The sequence below is a fragment of the Sciurus carolinensis genome, chromosome 17, assembly GCF_902686445.1.
Source record: "Sciurus carolinensis chromosome 17, mSciCar1.2, whole genome shotgun sequence".
In the NCBI taxonomy this organism is placed as follows: domain Eukaryota; kingdom Metazoa; phylum Chordata; class Mammalia; order Rodentia; family Sciuridae; genus Sciurus; species Sciurus carolinensis.
This window is the reverse complement of record NC_062229.1, coordinates 13,756,777-13,776,762: the sequence shown is the minus strand read 5'-3', so window position 1 is coordinate 13,776,762 and position 19,986 is coordinate 13,756,777. Positions and strand designations below refer to the sequence as shown.

Genomic DNA, 19,986 nt, shown 5'->3' with positions numbered 1-19,986 from the left:
AGCTGTCTTCCTTGACAAACAATAGAGGAAGGGGTGATGTGGGTATCAGTGAGGAAGGAGGTAGATGAGGTCCATGTCATCGGACTCTGCTCCGCTAGTGCCCAGAGATGCTGAGCCCCCTGGGAGCCTAAGCAGGAGGTTCAAGAGTATTCAAGGGAGCTCAGGGTAGAGTGGCTGGTGAAGGGTGTGAGGATGGTTTCCTATTCAGCCCTAGCACGTACTCCCTCAACGCTGGCTGGCAGTTGATTCCCTTCTCAGACCCTGATCCTTACAACCAAGTGTTTTTAGGTTTGGCCTCTGACCATGCTCCCTTCTGATTTGGGACCACCTCATTACTCAGTGTCTCAGCAGTGTGGGGGGACAACTGAAGTGACAACCAAAGCCTGAATGTTTTTCCCAGGTCCATCCTAGTCATCAAGGCAGGAACTTCAAGAGCAAAAGAAAAGGTGTATCATGCCAGCACAGGTGGAGACCAGACGACGACCACAGCTGAGAGCACATCCTAGAAAGAAGGATGGTCTTAAAAATCAAACAGCCAGATGGATAGCCAACATTGTGCCATGGTGAAAATCAGGAAGCGGCCTCAGTGTCCAACAAATGGGGATGACATGATGGCCTCTGGGCCCCATGTAAGGAATTCCCTGAGACATCCTGGAGTCACATTAAAGAAGACTATTTACCTGTCATGGTGAAACGTTTGAAATGTAAAAGAGGGTCACAAGTAGCATGATGCCAAAGGGCTAGGGCTCAAAAAACTAGTTTTGCTACTCCCTAGTTCTAAGAGCTGGAAAAAGGGATCTAGTCCCTCAGATTTTTCTTTTATAAAATGCGGATGAGAATAGAATGAACCATCTGGTTGAACTGCTATCAGGATTAAATGAGTTCTTACACATTGAGCTTAGAATAGTGTCTGGTACATACAGATACTCAATAAATGTTTGCTATTCTCATGTTTTGAAAACAAAAATATTTATAATACCAAGAGTGAACCTTACTGTAAACTATGGATTTGAGGTGATGAAGATGTGTCAATGGAAGTTCATGAATTATACTGAATGCACCTCTCTGGGGCAGGATGTTGATAGTGGGGGCACATGGAAACTATGGGAAAATCTCTGTACTTCCCTCTCAGCTTGGCTGTGAATCTAACACTGCTGCTTTAAAAAAAGTCTTAGGTGTGGTACACATCTATAATCTCAGTTTCTTAGGAGGCTGAGGCAGGAGGATTCCTTGAGTCCAGGAGTTCAAGGCTGGCACATAGCAAGTCCCCACCTCACGAGAAAAAGGAATCTTGGGGCTGGGGTTGTAGCTCAGTGGTAGAGCTCTTGCCTAGCACATGTGAGGCACTGGGTTCCATTCTCAGCACCAAATAAAAATAAATAAACAAACAAAATAAAGGTATCGTGTCCATCTACAACCAAAAAACTTTTTAAATCTTAAAAATTGAAAAACAAAATATATTAAGATGCTGAGAGAATTATGGCATTTGCAGGCAAATGGATGAAATTGGAGAATATCATGCTAAGTGAGATAAGCCAATCTCAAAAAACTAAAGGACGAATGATCTCGCTGATAAGCGGATGAGGACATATAATGGGGGGTGGGAAGGGTTAGCGTTAAGGTTAGGGTTAGGTTTAGGGTTAGGGATAAAGAGGGTGATAAGAATAGAGGAAGGAAGGACTGTATAGAGGGAAAAGAGGGGTGGGAGGTGTGGGGGGGAAAGGAAAAAAAATAACAGAATGAATCAAACAACATTGCCCTATGTAAATTTATGATTACACAAATGGTATGCCTTGACTCCATGTACAAATAGAGAAACAACATGTATCCCATTTGTTTACAATAATAAAAAACAAATAAATAAATAAAAGGAAAAAAAAGAGTAAAATTTCCAAGTACAGATTAAAAAAAAAAAAAAAAAAAAAGATGCTGAGAGGCTACTCCTATGAGAATACCTGACCCTGAACTTGAAGCCTAAAGATAATCAGGCTTCCATCTGCATCTAATTACCAGTTGACAGGGAATGACAATTGGGCAAATTCCAAATGTGGGATATGATCTAGTTTTTTCCACAAATAAATGGTAGAGAAAAAGCAAAGGGATGAGAAGCAAAGGGAAAAGAAATGTACATATTTATGTATAAAATGATATAATGCCTAGGATTTGCTTAAAAAAATCCCCTAAGAAAAAAATAACAATAGTTGACAAGGACATTCAGGAGATTCAAAATTAGCTGTGTATGATACCCACTGAAGCTGAGCAACAGGCCCACAGGGGCTGTTCAAGCTTTCCTACTTCCTGATATTTGGAAATGTTTATATTAGAAAGTAATTTTAAAAAAATTAATAAAAGGGGGGGATGTAGCTCAGTGGTAGAATGCTTGTCTAGCATATGCTGGGTCCTGCTTCTATCCCCAGCAAATTAAAAAAAAAAAAAAAAAAAAAAGAATAAACAAACAAATACATAAAAAAATAAAAGTAAAATAAATTGGTAACAGTACAAAGAGCTAGGGGCATAGCTCACTAGTAGAATTTGGGCTTAGTATACACACAGCCCTTGCCTGCTAGCACCAAAAAAAAAGTTTCAAACTTTGGTGAACAATTTGGAAGGTTAGCCACAAAGTATTAACTACTGGCACTCTGGGGGAAGTAGGGCTGTGGGTGAGTTTGGTTTCCTCTTTCTGTATACTTGTTTACTAATGTTCCAAAAAGGGGCAGGTGTTCACTGTGTAACTGAAAAAGTCAAAGTATAAAAGTCAGAAGAAAAAGACACAAACCTGACCCAGCCCATTCTCCCTACCCCGCCATCACCCAATGACTTCCCAAGTCCATACTCCCCACCCTATAGTCCCCAGCCCCTGTCCCCAGCCCCACCTCTTCTCAGGGGCAGCAGCTTGTTCTCCAGGACATCCCTGGCATCTGTGCCTTCGTCCATCAGGTCGAGTTTAGTGATAACACCAATAGTCCGCAGGCCTGAAAAAGCCCAGATGTCAGAGGGCACCATGAGGAAGGAATACAGGCAGGTGGCCCCGGGCCACAGGAGGTTCAATTCGCCCTGCCACTGTCAGGTCATGTGGTGACAAAACATGTTAACTGTCTGGACCCCAGTATCTCAAGTATCAAATGAAGACAGTTACAAGCTCGGATCTTAGAGGGTAATCCACAGGATAAGCCTGGCACATTCAAATGCTCAATAAATAAACAGTGGCCACCATCATTTTTATCACTTGTATTAGCAATAGCACCTGCTGCTTCAGGGCCCAGTGGAACCTCACGGAAACTCCAGTTATCCCCGGTCAGTTTCTATGCGGTTTCCAAGCTGTGCTCTGAGTTGCATATAAGTCCCAGCACCACACTTGTACCTGCAGCAACTGTTTCCATTGTTTTCTCTCACCTGAATGGCAAAGTGCCACTCTGGGGCCCACCCCACTGAATTCCTCCTCTCCCCTACTCAGTCAAAATCAAGGAAATCCTCATAGCATAGCTTTAAACCTGCACATCAAATGCCCCTGCAGGGCCTGAGTTCAGGGCTCTGTGCTAACTAGGTGTGCATGCTAATGTGTGTCACATGTGTAAGACACACAGGAGACAGACAGAAGCCCAGGGGAATCACTGGGCATGGAAGGGGTGAAAGCCATGTTTCCTTCCCTCCCTCTTCCCCTCGTTCGTTCGTTCGTTTCTTCCTTCCTTCCTTCCTTCCTTCCTTCCTTCCTTCCTTTCAAAACAAGTTCTCACTCTGTTGCCCAGGCTGGCCTCAAATTCACAAGCCTCCTGCCTCTGCCTCCCAAGTGGCTGGGACTGCAGGCGCATACCACTGCACCTGGCCGACAGTCCTACTTTTAAAAACGCACGTTTATGGGTAAAAACGACTCTGGAAAGATATTTACCAAATGTAGCCAGCCGTATCTCTGCAGGGGGAGGGGAGCTGTCACTTTCTGAGTTCTCTATTTTTCCATGGTGACTTTTATTTTTGGGTAATAATCACGAATGCTTTCGAAGACAGAAAAAAATGTTAAGGCCAGCATCAGGTTCACAAATGGCACTTAACTGTACTGATGCCCATTTTTGCACCACCTGATTAAACCTTTGTCATAGCCATACCCAATTTCAGGTGAAGACAGCAGAGGACAAGACTGGCGTTGACAGGGAGGCAGGTGCAGCCTCTCCCAAGAAAGTGTGCACCTGTGCCCTGGAAGACTCAGGAGGAGCAGGCACAGTCTCTTCATTAGCAGCACTGAAGTGCTCAGTGAATAGCCCTGGACTTGTTTTTATTTATTTTGCAGTGCTGGGGTGGAACCCAGGGCCTCCAGCATGATAGGCAAGTGCTCTCCCACCAAGCCACACCCCCAGCCCTGGACTCTGAGGAGCTTTCAGTCATATACAAGACTAACCAACCCCTGGGTCTGACTGTTGACTTGGAAGCATGAGCTATAAGACTGCCTGGCCTCAACAATTCCCCCCAGCTCCTTACTGGTACCCAACTTCCTCCAAACTACTAATAACACTGGAAGTCAGAGGGCATCACACAAAGTGCATTTCCATTTGTGTTGTACGTGGCTAAAACCCCCAACACTCTCAGAATAAACCACTGCTCCCTGCAGCAGCTCGCAAGGTCCTTTGCAAAGGACAATGTTAAAGGATTGTTCCCCATAGTGTGTCCCCTCCCACCCCTCACCCTTTTAGTTTACTCTGCCTAAGTCACACAAAGTCTCCTCACTATATCTTGAATACCCCAGTCTCAAATTGCTCCCTTCCCCACCCCATTTATTAGTACCCACTGTGAAATTTTCTGGATTTTTTTTTTCTCTTTTCATCTTTTTATCATTCTGGTCTTGTTCAAACCTTACCTCCACAGAGGTCCCTGACCATTCTCCCAGCTATGTTCTCCCCAACACTTGTCATTACCTGCAAGGACCTCACTTGCTTGTTCCCTGGTTATTATTCTGTACTCTCAATGGAACGTCAGCATCTAAGGAATCTGTTGATTTTTTTTTTTTTTTTGCGGTACTGGGGATTGAACCCAGGACCCTGTGCCTGCAAGGCAAGTATGCTACCAACTGAGCTATATCCCCAGCCCACCTGTTGATTTTGTTCCCTGCTCCATTCCCAAGCCTGCATTCCTGAGCCTGACACGTATCAGGTGCTTAACAAACACTCAGTGGATATATGTCCATTTGAAATGTTTGGTTTTGTAAGCCTCTGGCCAGGAATACCACAGTCTCGACTACTCTCTATTACCCCAACTTTCTTTAGTAACTTGTTACTCTTTTCCTTTACCTTCCTGGCTCTGAAGCAGTTCATGGAGATTATCTACAGTTCTTAAAGTCACTCTACCGGTTCAGATTGATGTTCTAGTTTTGACAGAGTGGAACCAAACCTTGGGAGCATAAGTACCTTCTAAAGGTGGGATTTGGAATTGAGTCTGTGCCCTGTGAGGGCAGGTGCTATAGTTTGAATTTTAAAGGCCCTCCAAAGGACAATGTTAAAGGATTGTTCCCCATAGTGGCAACAATGGGAGGTGGTGGAATCTAAAAGAGGTGAGACTTTAAGGAGGTCTTTAGGTTTTGTGGGGTATGACCTTGCAGGAAATTATGGGATTCTGGTCCCTTTCTTTTCCACTCCCTGACTATGAGGTAAGTGGTTTTACTCCATGAATGTGCTGTCACGTGCTGCCTTTCCACAGGTCCCAAAGCAATGGGGCCAACTGATCAGACTGTGAGCCAAAATAAACATTTTCTCTTTATAAGCTGATTATCTCCAGTATTTGCTAAAGTAACAGAAAGATGACAACATAGTTGTACTATTCCTACTTCCCTAGGCAACCCTCCTGCACTGGCAAAGTGGGCACCTTTAGATCCAAGGAGGGACACACAACTGCCCCACAGTGGGCTCCCAGGGGACATCCACCACCATGGCAAGTCCTCTCAGGGAATGTGGGTCACAGAGGCCTTTTCCTAAAGGGCCATGTGCCAAAGAGAATGCCACAACTTAGAATCAAGAGTTCTGGGCAAGTCCAATACTGGGACTAGATGAGCAGCTGCTGCCTGGTTACCTTGAGGGTCAACCTCCTTGGCCAGCTTAAGAGCATCTGAGTTGGCCAAGTCCATGTTGGCAGGTGTGACAGCAAGGATCAGGCTGCTCTCCCGACTGATGAACTGCAGGATCATGTCTTTGATCTGGTACTCAATGTCTGGGGGCTGGTCCCCCACAGGCACCTTGGTGATGCCTGGAAGGTCAATGAGGGTCAAGTTCAACACTGGAAAGGAAATCAGAGGTAAAAGTGGTCAGAACCTGCGAAAGGCAAAGCATACACAGCCCTAATACACAGATTCAGCTGACATCCCTAATTTCCTGGAGGGGGTCTGATTTCAGGATGACTCCTAGACACTGCAATTGGACCACACCCTCCTTTTTAAATATGGTGCCAGGGATGGAACCCAGGGCTTCATGCATCCTAGTCAAGCTCTACCACTGAGCCACACCTCCAACCCTAACTATACCTTTGATCCAGTAACTTTCCTAGGATCCCACTCAACAGACACCCTCCACCCTCTACCTACTTCATTTCAGAGATATAGATGTTTAAACCAGGATGTCTGTAGCTATAGAGTGGAATTCATAAATAGCTAAATATATTCCAGCCCATCTGTCCACCCATTCAGCCAATACCAAGGAATCATAAGAAACAAAAAGACAATACTCTGAGAAGAAACATACTCTGAGATGGATTCGCACCAAAAAAGAGGCACAAATGATTTCTATGGTATGCTACGATTTCAGGAGAATTGGTGATATGCACATACATGATATATACATGTACATATTCATAACTGCATGTGCAAAGTCATTTGACAAACATGAAATATATTTGTAACACTGGTGACAAAGCAAGGTAGGTTTTTGCCACATACTGTTGGATAACTTTTTTTTTTTTGGGTACTGGGCATGGAACCCAGGGCCTTACGTACGCTAAGCAAGTGCTCTACTGCTGAGCAATATTCCTAGCCTCTCAGGTAATTTTCAAATTCTGAGTCATACATAGCCATCATTGATTCAAACATAAATATATTTTATATTTAAAAAATATTTTAAGAACCCATCTAAAGAAAAATATGTTGAGATGGTCCCCAAATGCCATCTCATGTCACAATCCAGGCCTCTGAGCCATCAGCAACATATGACAGCAGGCTGATGTTATAATTCAGAGTTTTTAAATGAGGACATTTGCAGGGCTGGGAGATAGCTCAGTTGGTAGAGTGCTTGCCCTGCAAACACAAGGCCCTGGGTTCAATCCCCAGCACCGCAAAAAAAAAAAAAAAAAAAGAAAAAAAAAAAGAAAAGAGGACATTTGCAAATAAGTCTGGTTTCTGGTTTCCCTTGAGGAACAGGACAGGCAGCAAGGATGATGCCCTGATTATAAGTAGAGAGCTGCAATTTGTCCCAGTCCCTACCACTCCCAGCAGCCTTCTTGGCATGTGGTTTTTCTCAGAGCTTTGTGTATGTGAAGAAAAGAGGAAGAATAGTCTTTGTGAGTAGGCAGATCTTCCCATGACTGGCAGAGACAGTCAGCATTCCTCTGCCTCCCATGTGTGACAGGTCTCATTTTGAGCTGCCTACCATGTGGCGAGTAGACGCGCAGGTTGATGGGCACTGGGGAGATGCCTTTGTTGGTTCCCGTGACCCTGTCAGTCTCTGCTTCGATCTCCTGCCGGACTTCATCAAAGTCTGTAAACTTTTTGGACTTGCAGTGCAAAAACTCCGCGTATTCTGAAAAGGGAAGAGAGATGCTCAATATAAGAAAGGGAAGTAGTCTTGTCAAGTGTGGAGAATAGACAGACTTCTGGAATAAGTGCTTTGTCAAGCAGGGGAAGAGCAGAAATAGCTACAATCACTCTAGGATTTTGGGAACAAGAGATTCATTCTGGTGACTAGTACTGAGGGGGGCTCCTATAGAGAGAGCCCCTTTTCAGATCTGGAGATTCGAAAAGAAATGATAAGCAGAGTAGCTCTTTTCCAAAATACCAAGGCTGGAAGTGTTTCAGATTTGGGTATTTTTCAGATTCTGGAATATTTGTGCGTACACCTTGGGGATGGACCTAAGTCTAAATATGAAACTTATTTATTTCTTGTAAACCCAAGACACACAGCCTAACGGTGATTTTATGCAATATTTTTAGTATCCCTATGTACTGACTGCAACCATCCATGCAGTCAAGTGTAAAATTTAACATTTGGGGTGTCATGTTGGTACTCAAAAAGTTTTGGATTTTGAATCAGGGATGCTCAAACTGTATTGGCAGACTTAGTATGTAACAGACATTCTCACATAGCATGTTTTGGGGGGCAGGGGACTGAAACCAGGGGTGCTTTTACCCCTAAGCCACATCCCCAGCCCATTTTATTTTTTATTTTGAGACAGAGTCTCATTAAGTTGCTTAGGGTATCACTAAGTTGCTGAAGCTGGTCTTGAATTTGTGATCCTCCTGTCTCAAGTCTCTCAAGTCACTGAGATAACAGGCGTACGCCACCCAGCTCCCAAAGTATTTTGTCCTTCCCCAAGGAATTGAGAACATAGTACCTCTGCTGGCCTTGCCAAAGTCATCTTGATGTTCCTCCTTCCCCTCCTATATATTTGATGGGAATCCCACCTGGATATAAACAACTAAGAGAATTGCTTTCCTGGCAGGACCTCAAGCAGATGTAGGAGCTCGGGGTGTCTGAGAGCCACATTGGGAATGAGAACAAAGGGAACAAATAAGTGACTAACATGGCAGTGTGGCTCCTGAACTAGGGAATCCAGTCCTAAAGCACAGAGATGGAATAAGCAAATAGAAAAAATGTTCAATCAGTTGTAATGGCGTACATCTGTAATCCCAGCAACTTGGGAGGCTGAGGCAGGAGGATACCAAGTTCAAGTTCAGCCCTGGCAACTTAGGGAGACCCTACCTCCAAATAAAAAATAAAAATGGACTGGGGATGTAGCTGAGTGGTAAAAGTGCCCTTGGGCTTAGTCTCTAGTGCCAAAATAATAAAGATAAAAATAAAAAATAAAAAGGGCTGGAGATGAGGCTCAGTGGTAGATCACCCCTGGGTTCAACCCCCAGTACCACATAAAATAATAATAATAATGAAACACATTCATGGTGGAATGTGGGTGCTGAACACAAAGGTGTTTATTGTGCAATTTCCGCACTTCTCCAGATCTTTGAATCTTCACAGTAAAATGCTAGGAAGGAGGGACCATCAAGGTTTAGAGATCACGGCTCCTGCAGTGATGCTGAAAAGACAAGGGAAGCAAGTCACGCTGGCCAAGAGGCTGGAGAACCAGCCCAGGGCAGAGATGCAAAGATGCGCACTGACATGGCATTTCTGAGTGAAAAACTGGAAATGTCCAAGATGTCCACCAGGAGGAGACCTGGTTGCATGAATAGCATAGCTATCAAGAAGCTGCCTCAACAGAAAAGACCAAGAGGGAGCCCAGAGATGCAGAAAGCCTGGGCTGGTGGAGTATCTCTATCCAGAGGAACAAGGAGGCCAAAAGAAGTGAGTGTCTTTCCATCACCATAACCTAAAGGACTACGGCCAACCTTCAACCCTCCTTCACTTTAGCCAGGCCTTGTCTGTGGTCCCATGCTCTCCCTGAGTCCCTAAGCAGGTAGGTATCTCCATGACCCCCATTTCAAAGATTGGAAAGCTAAGGCTCAGAGAGGTGAAATGTCTTGGACAAAGCTCGGGGGGTGGGGGACAGGATTTGGTACCCAGACAGACTGGTGGAGTTAGTGACTCTTAAGCCAGAGGGCCATGAAGCCACTGGAAGGATCTTCACTTCTCTGAGTTTCTGCTGCAGGGTAAGTGGGCCTCAGTGGGCTCAGAGCCATGTCCAGCACAAGCACAGGCCACCCAGAAGCAGGGCAATAAGGACACAGGCTAGAGGATTCAGGATCCCTTCCCCCACCCCACCCAGGCTATCAGCTGACCCAGTTCCCAAGGACAGTCACACTCTGGCCCTACACAGGGACAAGAGGAAACACTCCGCTACTCTTCCTGTAGCAGCCACTAAAAATGGAATAGCCCCTCCCCCACAGAACCTCACTTCTCTTCCAGTTCTGGGCCCTGGTTTGGCCCCCAAGAGAGGCCACTCGCCTTCAAGGAGTGCAAAAGGATGAGGGACACAAAAGAAGTTGAGGAGTAGGACACAAGTCCTCTCCCCTGGTGTCTGGAGGGCCTGGCCTCACTTCCTCCTCCTCCAGGGCCTACCTGCCTGTCTTCCTGTTTCTTCCAGGCAGACTTCCCTGCAGTCTGCACCTTGGCTTCCTTCCCTATCTGAGTTCAATCTGCATTGTGTTTATGGGGCCAGGCCCACCAGCTGCGGCACCTCAGGGATCAGTATGCACTGTTAAGTTATTAGCTTAGTCTGCAGTGGAGGGCCACCCCTGTCTCAGTCTTCTGGTTTGTAAAATGGGCATCACCACAGGACTTCTACGAAGTCTTGAGGAATCAATGTCTGCATAGGAACACAGGCAGTCAGCACTGCTGCCATCTGAGTGGGCAAAGGACCCCATGGCATACATAATATGACAAGAACAGTGATGGGGGCCGAGGGCTCTGCATTTCCCTAACCTAAACAAAGGGAATCAAAAGAGCAAGTGAGTCTCACAAGTCAAACGGCACTCCATCTGCTCCTGCAGGTCCTGATACAAATGTCCCCCTTCCTGTATGTGGTCAAATGCTGGCAATGATTTTGTTACTGACCCACTGACTCAAAGACTATGTCAGAGGCGCTAGGTGCGGTGATGCATGCCTACAGTCCTAGCTACTGGGGAGGCTGAGGAAAGAGGATTGCTTACAAGTTTTAGACCAGCCTGGGCAATTTAGCAAGACCCTGTTTCAAAATAAAAATAAAAATACAAGGTCTTGGGATATAGCTCAAGTTGGTAGAGTGCTTGCCTTGCAAGCACAAGGCCCTGAGTTCAATCCCTAGCACCGCAAAAAAATAAAAATAAAAATAAAAATAAATAAATAAATAAATAAATACAAACAAAAAGGAGCCGGGGGTGGAGCTCAGTGGTAAAGCACTTGTCTAGCACGTGTGAGGCCTGGGGTGGGAGTCCTGGATAGGAGTGGGATGGATGGAGGGATGGAGGGATGGCTGGATAGGTAGACAGATAGGTAGGTAGATAGGAAAAAAGAACTCAGAGGCCCGTCTCTGCTGCCAAGTCAAGCCACCTACCACTGCCAGCACTGCCCAGCCTAGTCCTTACTGGTGGGCTGCACTCCTCACTCCCTCGTCCCATCACTTCCAGGTGACAAAGCCGGTTCCTCTGGTCCCTGGGCCAATGGTGTGGCATTTTGACAGCAACACACACACACACACACACACACACACACATACATATCCCTGGCAGCAGTGTCTTCTCCTCTCTGCCCCCTGTGCTCTAAGCCACAGCACACAGCAGGAATAAAGGAAGAAACTAGGCCCTGGCTCAGCAGCTGGGCTGCCAACTGTAGCAAGCCAACCATCCTCATCCACTGTGGGGTTTCCAACAGTGGCCAGATGGTGGGCTTGGTGGATGCACTCATGAATTTTTTCTAGAGTGAGGTTCTGCTCTCCTTCCAGGCTCATCTGTTTCCACAGAAGCTGGAACTGCAAGAGCAGGGGCTTGGTTTGGGTAACTGCTTTCCCCAGAAACTGGTACATAACAGCTGCTTAATAAACATGCATGAACCAATCTATTTATTACAAAGCATTAGATGCTCTGGCCTAGGAGGATATCATCCCTGTGACCCCCAATAGGTTCCCATTGTTTGAAACAGTCCATCCCCACCTGGGATATAAGGCAGTAGCCCTTTGATTGAGATCAAGGTCCTGCAAGGATTTCCACTGGGGCCCTCCTGAGATCTAGAAGCAGTCCACATATGATCAGAAGATGGCCTCCCTACCCCAAAGACACACCTGGGCACATGCCCACCGGCATTTCCTATAAGTCATAACAAAGTCAAAGTTCTGCTGAGAAATCTGCATTTAGCCTGGGTCCTCAGGTTTGGGGAGGCTGACTCAGGATCTGGGGAAGTAACAGAAAGAAAAGAGAGAGGTGGAAGTGCTTTGGCAATATAAGCTCCTCAGGGCAACTGCACCCAACCCAGGCTTCATTCAGTGCCTCAGTTTCCCAGAAGGCAAAGGGCCAGCACAGAACCCCAACCTAGTGCCATGAGAATGCAAACAAATCCCAATGTGGGTGCACAGGGAGCCCCCGGCAGCTTAGGTGTCCGTCTGTTTCGTGTTCTGAGCACTTTGCACAGAGAGGGGAGCTTGCTGTCCTCCCCAACTCCAACCCAGCAAAGAACAAAACCACCAGGCTGACTCCTGACAGCAGAAAGACGAGATCTGCCTTCCTTTGACCTGGCATTTTGACAGGCTTGCCTGCGCATGAGTGACTCAGGGTTCAGACACACTTAGGAGATCCTGACTACCCTACAAACAGGATCCATTCATGCAGGACTTTCCAGAGCCTTCAGCCACCCAGACAGTGTACAGCACACAGCATTTCCATTCCAACGTGGTCCTCAAACTCCATCTGATCTAAGTGGTCAACATCTCCCAGTTGAGGACACACTGTAAATGGGAAGGTGACAAATGTAAGCTGGCATCCCAACCAGCCTCCAGGGTTAGTTTCCTCTTAGAGACAGAGCAACCCAGAGACCAGCATACTTAGTCTGTTGTTGAAGACCCAGCCAGCACCCAGTCTTCAACCTGACCCCTACTGTCAGGTTTAAAGAAAGAGACTGCTGTTCCAGGGATAGTGGCACACACCTGTAATCCCAGAAACTGGGAGGCCAAAGCAAAAGGATCGATCAAGTTTGAGGTTAACCCTGGCAACTTAGCAAGATCCTGTCTCAAAAGAAAAAGTAAAAAGGGTTGAGGGTGTAGCTCAGTGGTAGAGCTCCCCTGGGTTTGATCCCCAATATGGAAGGAAGAAAAGGAAGGATGGAAGGACAGATGGACAGGCAGGTTACCATGGTCAGGAAAAGTATTATGGGGACAAGAACGTGGAAAAAAAAAAAAAAAAAAAAAATGCTGGGATACTGGGGGAGTGCATGGTCCAGGAAGAAAGTGCTGGATAAAGAGTGGCTGATAATCCCAGTCCCCCCCTCCCCCTTTTTTTTTTTTTTTTTAAGATAGGGTCTTAAACTCCTGGCCTCAAGAGATTTTCCTGTCTCAGCCTACCTAATAGCTGGGGCTACAGGTGTAACCATGCCTGGCTTAAAGCACTTTCCACAGAAGAGAAGGGGCACACAGAGGCCCTTGTAGTACCCTCAGACACTAAGCCCATGCCTGGTACCTGGCCTGGGCCCTGTGCTGGGCACCAGGGAAGAGCAGGGCACAAAGTGCATCAGTATGAATGACTTGGGGCACAGCCACTGTAGTAGGAGAAACCAAGGCAGAAACAAGAACAGGACGGTGCCACAGGATGCACAGAATGGCAGAGGGGTGAGGGTCATCTAGCAGAGGGGAAGAGCTACGCAGGGTATTCCAGGGAGAGAGCACGGTGAGCACAAAGGCCTGGAGGTAGGGAACAAATGAGTCTGAGAGTGAGGAGCCACATACCAGGAGGGGCCGTAAGACCTAGCAGGGACTGGCCAAGGCCACAAAGCCTTGAGGAAGAGGCTGGATTTTATCCTGAGGCCAATGGGAAGCTTGGGAGTCAAATCCTGACATCTCTTCTCTGGCTTCTGTGAGAACTGAGCAAAGTCAAAGTCAAGGTTGGGGGTAGGGGGCTCAGCAGGCCATGTTATCCACATTCCACACAGAAAAGTCCCTAGCACAGAGTTTACAAGGCCAAGGGTGAGTCCCAGAGAAGGCAGGTTCACCCATGGGTCACTAAAGTTCCTGCTGGATGCAGTCTTAGGTAATTTTTAAACCACCCTGGTTAAAAGAAATGGTTCACCGAGACCAGTCTGAACAAGAAGACTGAAACTCTGGGAGTCTCAGGAGACACACAGGAGGACCCAGAGCCAACTTTAGGGGCCATATCCTTGCATTTTAGACCCCACAGAAGGATACAGCCAGGACATAGTCTAATAGGGACATGATGGAGGCACATTGTCACCCCCACTTATAGTTGAGGAAACCAAGATACAGAAAGGAAAACTGCCTGCTGAAGTCCCTGGCTAGTAAGTAGTTAATAGCTTGGCTCTGGAGTTCAGTCCCCAGAACTTGCATCTCTAGGAGTAACACAGCCCTGTGGAGCCCCCTCAGCACCCCACAGAGTCCCATAGGGTGCTCATCTGCCTCCTTCCTGTTATTAGTGCCCTGCCTCCCCCAGCCCAGACTCCTCTGCCACTTGATGCCTGGCCTGGGGGCCCTCTAGACTGCCCCTCACCACTAAAGCACTCCTGGGTCACCCCTTACCCAGGGCCATGCTGTTACCTTTACCTCTGTAGTAGGAGAAACCAAGGCCAGATGGACAGGCACCCCCCACTGCACTACTGTCCTTACCTGTCCTTCCCCAAGTGGAAAGAGCCATTCTCTTTCCATCCCACTGCCACTCCGGCTCCTGCTGCCTAAATCCCTCTCCATGCCTTCCTGGTCCTGTCCCGCCTGCCTCCTGGACCCACCTTCACCTCACAATCTCCCATCCCAGCTTTGTACATGCTGCTGTCCCTCCTAGAAAGTTCTCCCAGGATCCCTGGACCCAAAGTAGATCCAAATCCCAAGGTACTCTCCCACAGCACCCTGAATGGTCCCCTCAGGCTGAACATAATGACTCCATGCCTGCTGTCCCCACCAGGCTGGGGCTGGGGTGGGGACCATGTTGGAGAACTCAGGCTACCTCCCTAATGTACCATCAAGGCACAATTTGGAGTAATGAGACTAGAAATTCCATGATCAGGCAGGGGCAGAGGGTATTCAAGGTGAGAGATAAGCTAGGTCACTCTCATGTGAGGCACCCCTGGGGTTCCCTTTCATTCCAACCACCCCTGCAGCCCAATAGGATTCAATTACACCTACATCTTCATGACTGCCACCCTCCCCCAGTGGCCCCATCTCAGAACCCCCCAACCCCAGGTCCCTTCCTACCAGCAGCCATAGGGATATGGTTAGTCCACAACTTGGCCTAAGGCCACCTTCCCCAAGAGTAGGTCTCAGGTCAGACTTTGAAGATAACCCTCCCTGTGCCTTCATGAAAGAGGTCAGGAAGCCTTGGCTTCTTCCTCCCTAACATGGGACCGTTGGGAATATATTAAGGAAGCTCCCATCAGGCACTTGGCACACGTTCCTGTCTGTGGTGCTCTGGTCAGCTGAGGCCCTTCGTATGCTTCTCTCCTCTCACCCCTCAGAAGGGATTTCAATTCTCCAACAACCTATTACTGCCCCAGAGTCTTCATACGCACCATGTTCTGCTAGGAAAGAAAGCTCCTCATTCATGACACACACAGTTCCTGTCAGCCTCAGCTGCAAAGTCACTTCCTCAGAGAATCTTGGGACGCTGTGCCCTCCCAGTCAGAGTTGCAGTCTTCCTCCACCATGACCACACTCCCATCCAGTGAGGGCCAGGCATGTGCATCTTCCTCTTGAGCCTCCCCTACCTGTCTCCAGGGACTGAAGGGAGCACCAGGATGGCAGGTGGCACATGGTGGTATGCCCTAGTCCCTGGACCAGCCTGTGACACACCAGAAGTGCCCAATAAACCACTGTTGGGTGATGGACTCTGTAAGTGATAAGGAAGCACCCTTCAGCCTGCCATGAAGACCAGGAGTAACCTTGCGATGCAGGAAGCTGACCCGCTTTCTCAGGCTATCCCAAGACATGCTGGTGACAAGCACAAAACCACAGTCATCAGGGAAGCAGCACCTAGTGTGTGCCAGGCATATGTACTGAATGCCATGACCTCCTTGGCATTATCCTCATTGTAGAGACAGGAAACAAGGCCCTGAACAGGAGTCTCACCCCAGGAGCCAGGAAGGGAACCTGGAAAGTCTTGGCTCCCAGTCCCCATCCACCAGTGCAGGCTTTACAGTGCCGCCAGGAGCCAGCAGCAGAAGCATACCCTGGGAACACGTGAAAAATGCTCACACCTGCACCCCAACTTGTTGAATGGGAAACAGAAACCCAACGTAGGACGAGCCTCCTAGTGACTTGCTGACATCTGAAACCAGCAGCTCTGCCACTGCACTGGACTAGCATAGCTGTCTGGATGCCTAATCCAGAGGCAGTAGTCCACTGGCCCACCTGTGACCTATATCACAGGGTGAGACTCACAAAGAGGAAGAGCTGGGCCAATCCACTGCCACTGCCCATCGGAGCAACACACCCCACACGGGGCGGAGCAGAATCAAAGGATGAAAGTGAGAAGGTCAGTCAAGAGTTGGGTCTCAGGTGGGGATTTGGGTACGCCTAAGTGAGAATCCCTGATCTGCCACTCACTAGAAAGGCAGGTAAACTGGCTAAGTCTCAGTCTCCCTGTTGGTAAAAACCAACTACAGAAGACCTCTGGGGCCCACTGGCAACATGTGAGTATGCACTGCACCTCAGACAACATGCAGCAATGATTGCTTTTCTTGGGCCAGCTTCTGTGACGACACAGGAAAGTGTCCTCATTGCACAGAAGTGTGCTGAGGCATTTCCGGCTGAAGTATGTTACTGATTTTGAAAGGATTCAGCACAAACATGTTAGAAAGCAACTATGGCACCGGGTGGCGTGGTTACCGTTGAGGACTCTGGGGGTGTGGGTATTCACTGGGCTGTTTTTCAACTTCCTTACACAAGTGGGATGTGTAAATTAAAACCCAAATGATAGCCCAGAACTCAGGATTCCACCCTAAGCCCCAGCTCTTCCTGGGCACCATGTCCAAGTTTACTTCCTGCTGAAACTGTGGGAGCCACACCATACCTGTTTTGGAGAAGATGAGCTGCAGAATGAGAGGCCGCCGAGTGACGATTCCTGATCCACGGGGAAGGAAGTCTCTGTGAGAGAACAAAGGAACAGAAATTACTCACATGTTGGGCTGGAGGGGCAGGAAGCATGACCACAAATGGTGGATCAACTCGCTTCTGCAAAGCTTAGCAAAGAACACTCTCGTCTTGAAGGGTCCTAAGGCCCAAGGGGCTGAGGAAGGACCAAAGGTCATGGGGACAGATTCTTTCCCTCTGGCAGGCTGTGTTCCAAAACAGACATTTTCAGGGGGATCCTCTCCTTAAAAAGTAATTGGACAACGGAACTCTAAAGAAAGAAATTAAAGAAAACCTTAGAAGATGGAAAGATCTCCTGTGTTCTTGGGTAGGCAGAATTAATATTATCAAAATGGCACACTTTCAAAGGCGCTATACAAATTTAACACAATTCCAGTTAAAATTCCAAAGACATTCCTCATAGAAATAAAAAAAGCAACCATGAAATTCATATGGAAGAAAAAAAGACGCAGAATAGCCAAAGCAATCCTGGGCAGAAGAGTGATGCAGGAGGTATCACAAGACTAGACCTTAAACTCTACTATAGAGCAATAGTAACAAAAACGGCATGGTATTGGCACCAAAACATACAGGTAGACCAATGGCACAGGATAGAAGACACAGAGACAAACCCACATAAATAGAGTTACCTCATACTAGACAAAGGAGTCAAAAACATACAATGAGAAAAGACAGCCTCTTTGGGCTGGGGTTGTGGCTCAGTGACAGAGCACTTGCCTAGAACGTGTGAGGCGCTGGGTTCGATTCTCAGAACCGCATAAAAATAAATACATAAAATAAAGGTCCACTGACAACTAAAAAAAATTAAAAAAAAAAAAAGAAAAGGTAGCCTCTTCCACAAATGGTGCTAACAAAACTGGACATCCATATGCAGGAAAATGAAATGAAACCCCTATTTCTCCCGCTGTCCAAAACTCAACTCAAAATGGATCAAGGATCTAGGAATTAGACCTGAGACCCTTCACCAAATAGAAGAAAAAAGTAGGCCTGAATCTCCATCACATTAGTTTAGGACCAGACTTCCTTAACAAGACCCCCATAGTGTAAGAAATAAAGGCAAGAATCAATAAATGGGATGGATTCAAACTAAAAAGCTTTTTCTCAGCAAAGGAAACAATAATGTGAAAAGAGAGCCTACGGAGTGGGAGAAAATCTTTTCCACACACACTTCAGACAGAGCACTAATCTCCAAAATTTATAAAGAACTTAAAAAATTTTACACCAAATACAAAGAACCCAATCAATAAATGGGCTAAGGGGCTGGGGAGATAGCTCAGTCGGTAGAGTGCTTGCCTTGCAAGCACAAGGCCCTGGGTTCGATCCCCAGCACCGCAAAAAAAAAAAAAAAAAAAATTAAAAATAAATAAATGGGCTAAGGAATGGGGCAGACACTTCACAGAAGATATACAGGTGATCAACAAATATATGAAAAACTGCTCATCATCTCTAGTAATTAGAGAAAGGCAAAATAAAACCAACCTAAGATTTCACTTAACTCCAATTAGAATGGTTATTATCAAGAACACAAGCAATAATAAGTGTTGGTGTGGATGCAACCCTTATTTTTATTGTACAACAATAAAAATGTTGCTGGTGGAGTTGCAAATTGGTGTAGTCACTCTGGAAAGCAGCATGGAGATTCCTCAGAAAACTTGGAATGAACCCACCATTTGACCCAGTAATCCCACTCCTTGGTTTATACCCAAAGAATTTAAGATTAGCATACTACAGTGATATAGATACATCAATGTTCACAGCTGCTCAATTCACAATAGCTAGACTGTAGAACCAATCCAGATGCCCTTTAATTGATGAATGGATAAAGAGACTGTGGTATATATACACAATGGAATATTACTCAGCCATAAAGAAGAATAAAATTATGGCATCTGCTGGTAAATGGATGGAGTAGGAAAATATCATGCTAAATGAAATAAGCCAAGCCCAAAAACCCATAGGCTGAATGTTTTCTCTGATAAGTGGATGATGACACATAACAAGGGGGGTGATGGCAGGTGGGGGCAAGAGAAGAATGGAGGAACTTTGGATGGTATAGAGGAAAATGGGGCAGGAGGGGATGGGGGAAGGAGAAAGAGTAGACTGAGTTAGACATTATTACCTTATGTACATGTATGATTACATGAATGGTATGAATCTACTTTGTGTACAACCATAGAAATGAAAAGTTGTACCCCATTTGTGAACGATGAACCAAAATGCAATCTATAAAAGAAAAACTTTTAAAAAAGTAATTGGACAACCTCTACCGATATACTTCCTACCTATTTGAAGTTACTATAGAGACACATATATGATATAAAGGCAAAATAAAAGTAGCTGACAGCAAATTATGATGTGGTTCATGTCCAGAAAAATTAAACCTAAGCCAAGCACAGTGCTGTATGTCTGTAACTCCAAAGACCTGAGATTGCAAGTTAGAGGCCAGTCTGGGTAACTTAACAAGACCCTGTCTCAAGATAAAATTAAGTAAAATTAAAAGAAAGAAAAGTGAGAATGCTCAGGTGGTCCCTTAGGAAGCACTCACATATTTAGAGGATAGTAAAGCCGCGTGAAGGTCTCTTGTTCTAAATGAGATAAAGGTTCTAGGTACAGGGAATTTTAAACAAGGGTTGCACCTAGATAACTATTAGGATTGTCCAAAATTCACACAGGACACAGGATAACAGTGCTGGGCATGTATATTCCATACATGGCAAGACAGACAGCAGATCCCAGTTCTCAACAATATGCAGACCAATTGCCACTAGCACTAACGTCCTCTGTAGCAGGGGGTGCCCTCCCCACATTGGGAACTCAATTGGGGTACTGCAGGGTCCCAAAGGAGAGTGCTGGCTCTCAGTCTGGACAGGGGTCAGAATCCTAAGCCAGTGTAAGGAAGGCAGGTGGAGAGGCACACCAGGGAAGCAAGGTGCATGATGAGGTGTGGATCCGTCAGCCTGAGGGCCATCCCACCATGCTATGCGTACCTCTTCTACCTGGGTGCAGGGACATGGC

General features: G+C 46.5%; 1 protein-coding gene across 15 annotated transcripts in view; it reads right to left on the bottom strand.

Moving 5' to 3' along the window:
• Positions 1-19,986, bottom strand: part of Dnm2 (dynamin 2) — an 84,279-nt gene that overhangs the window by 38,212 nt on the left and 26,081 nt on the right. For all 15 annotated transcript variants that reach the window (XM_047532064.1, XM_047532071.1, XM_047532077.1 and 12 more), the window contains exons 2-5: positions 16,892-16,965; positions 7,617-7,766; positions 6,052-6,255; positions 2,874-2,972 (exon numbers count right to left, since the gene is read on the bottom strand). In XM_047532064.1, the coding sequence (XP_047388020.1) occupies positions 2,874-2,972; positions 6,052-6,255; positions 7,617-7,766; positions 16,892-16,965 (527 nt within the window). The remainder of the gene's footprint in view (positions 1-2,873; positions 2,973-6,051; positions 6,256-7,616; positions 7,767-16,891; positions 16,966-19,986) is intronic.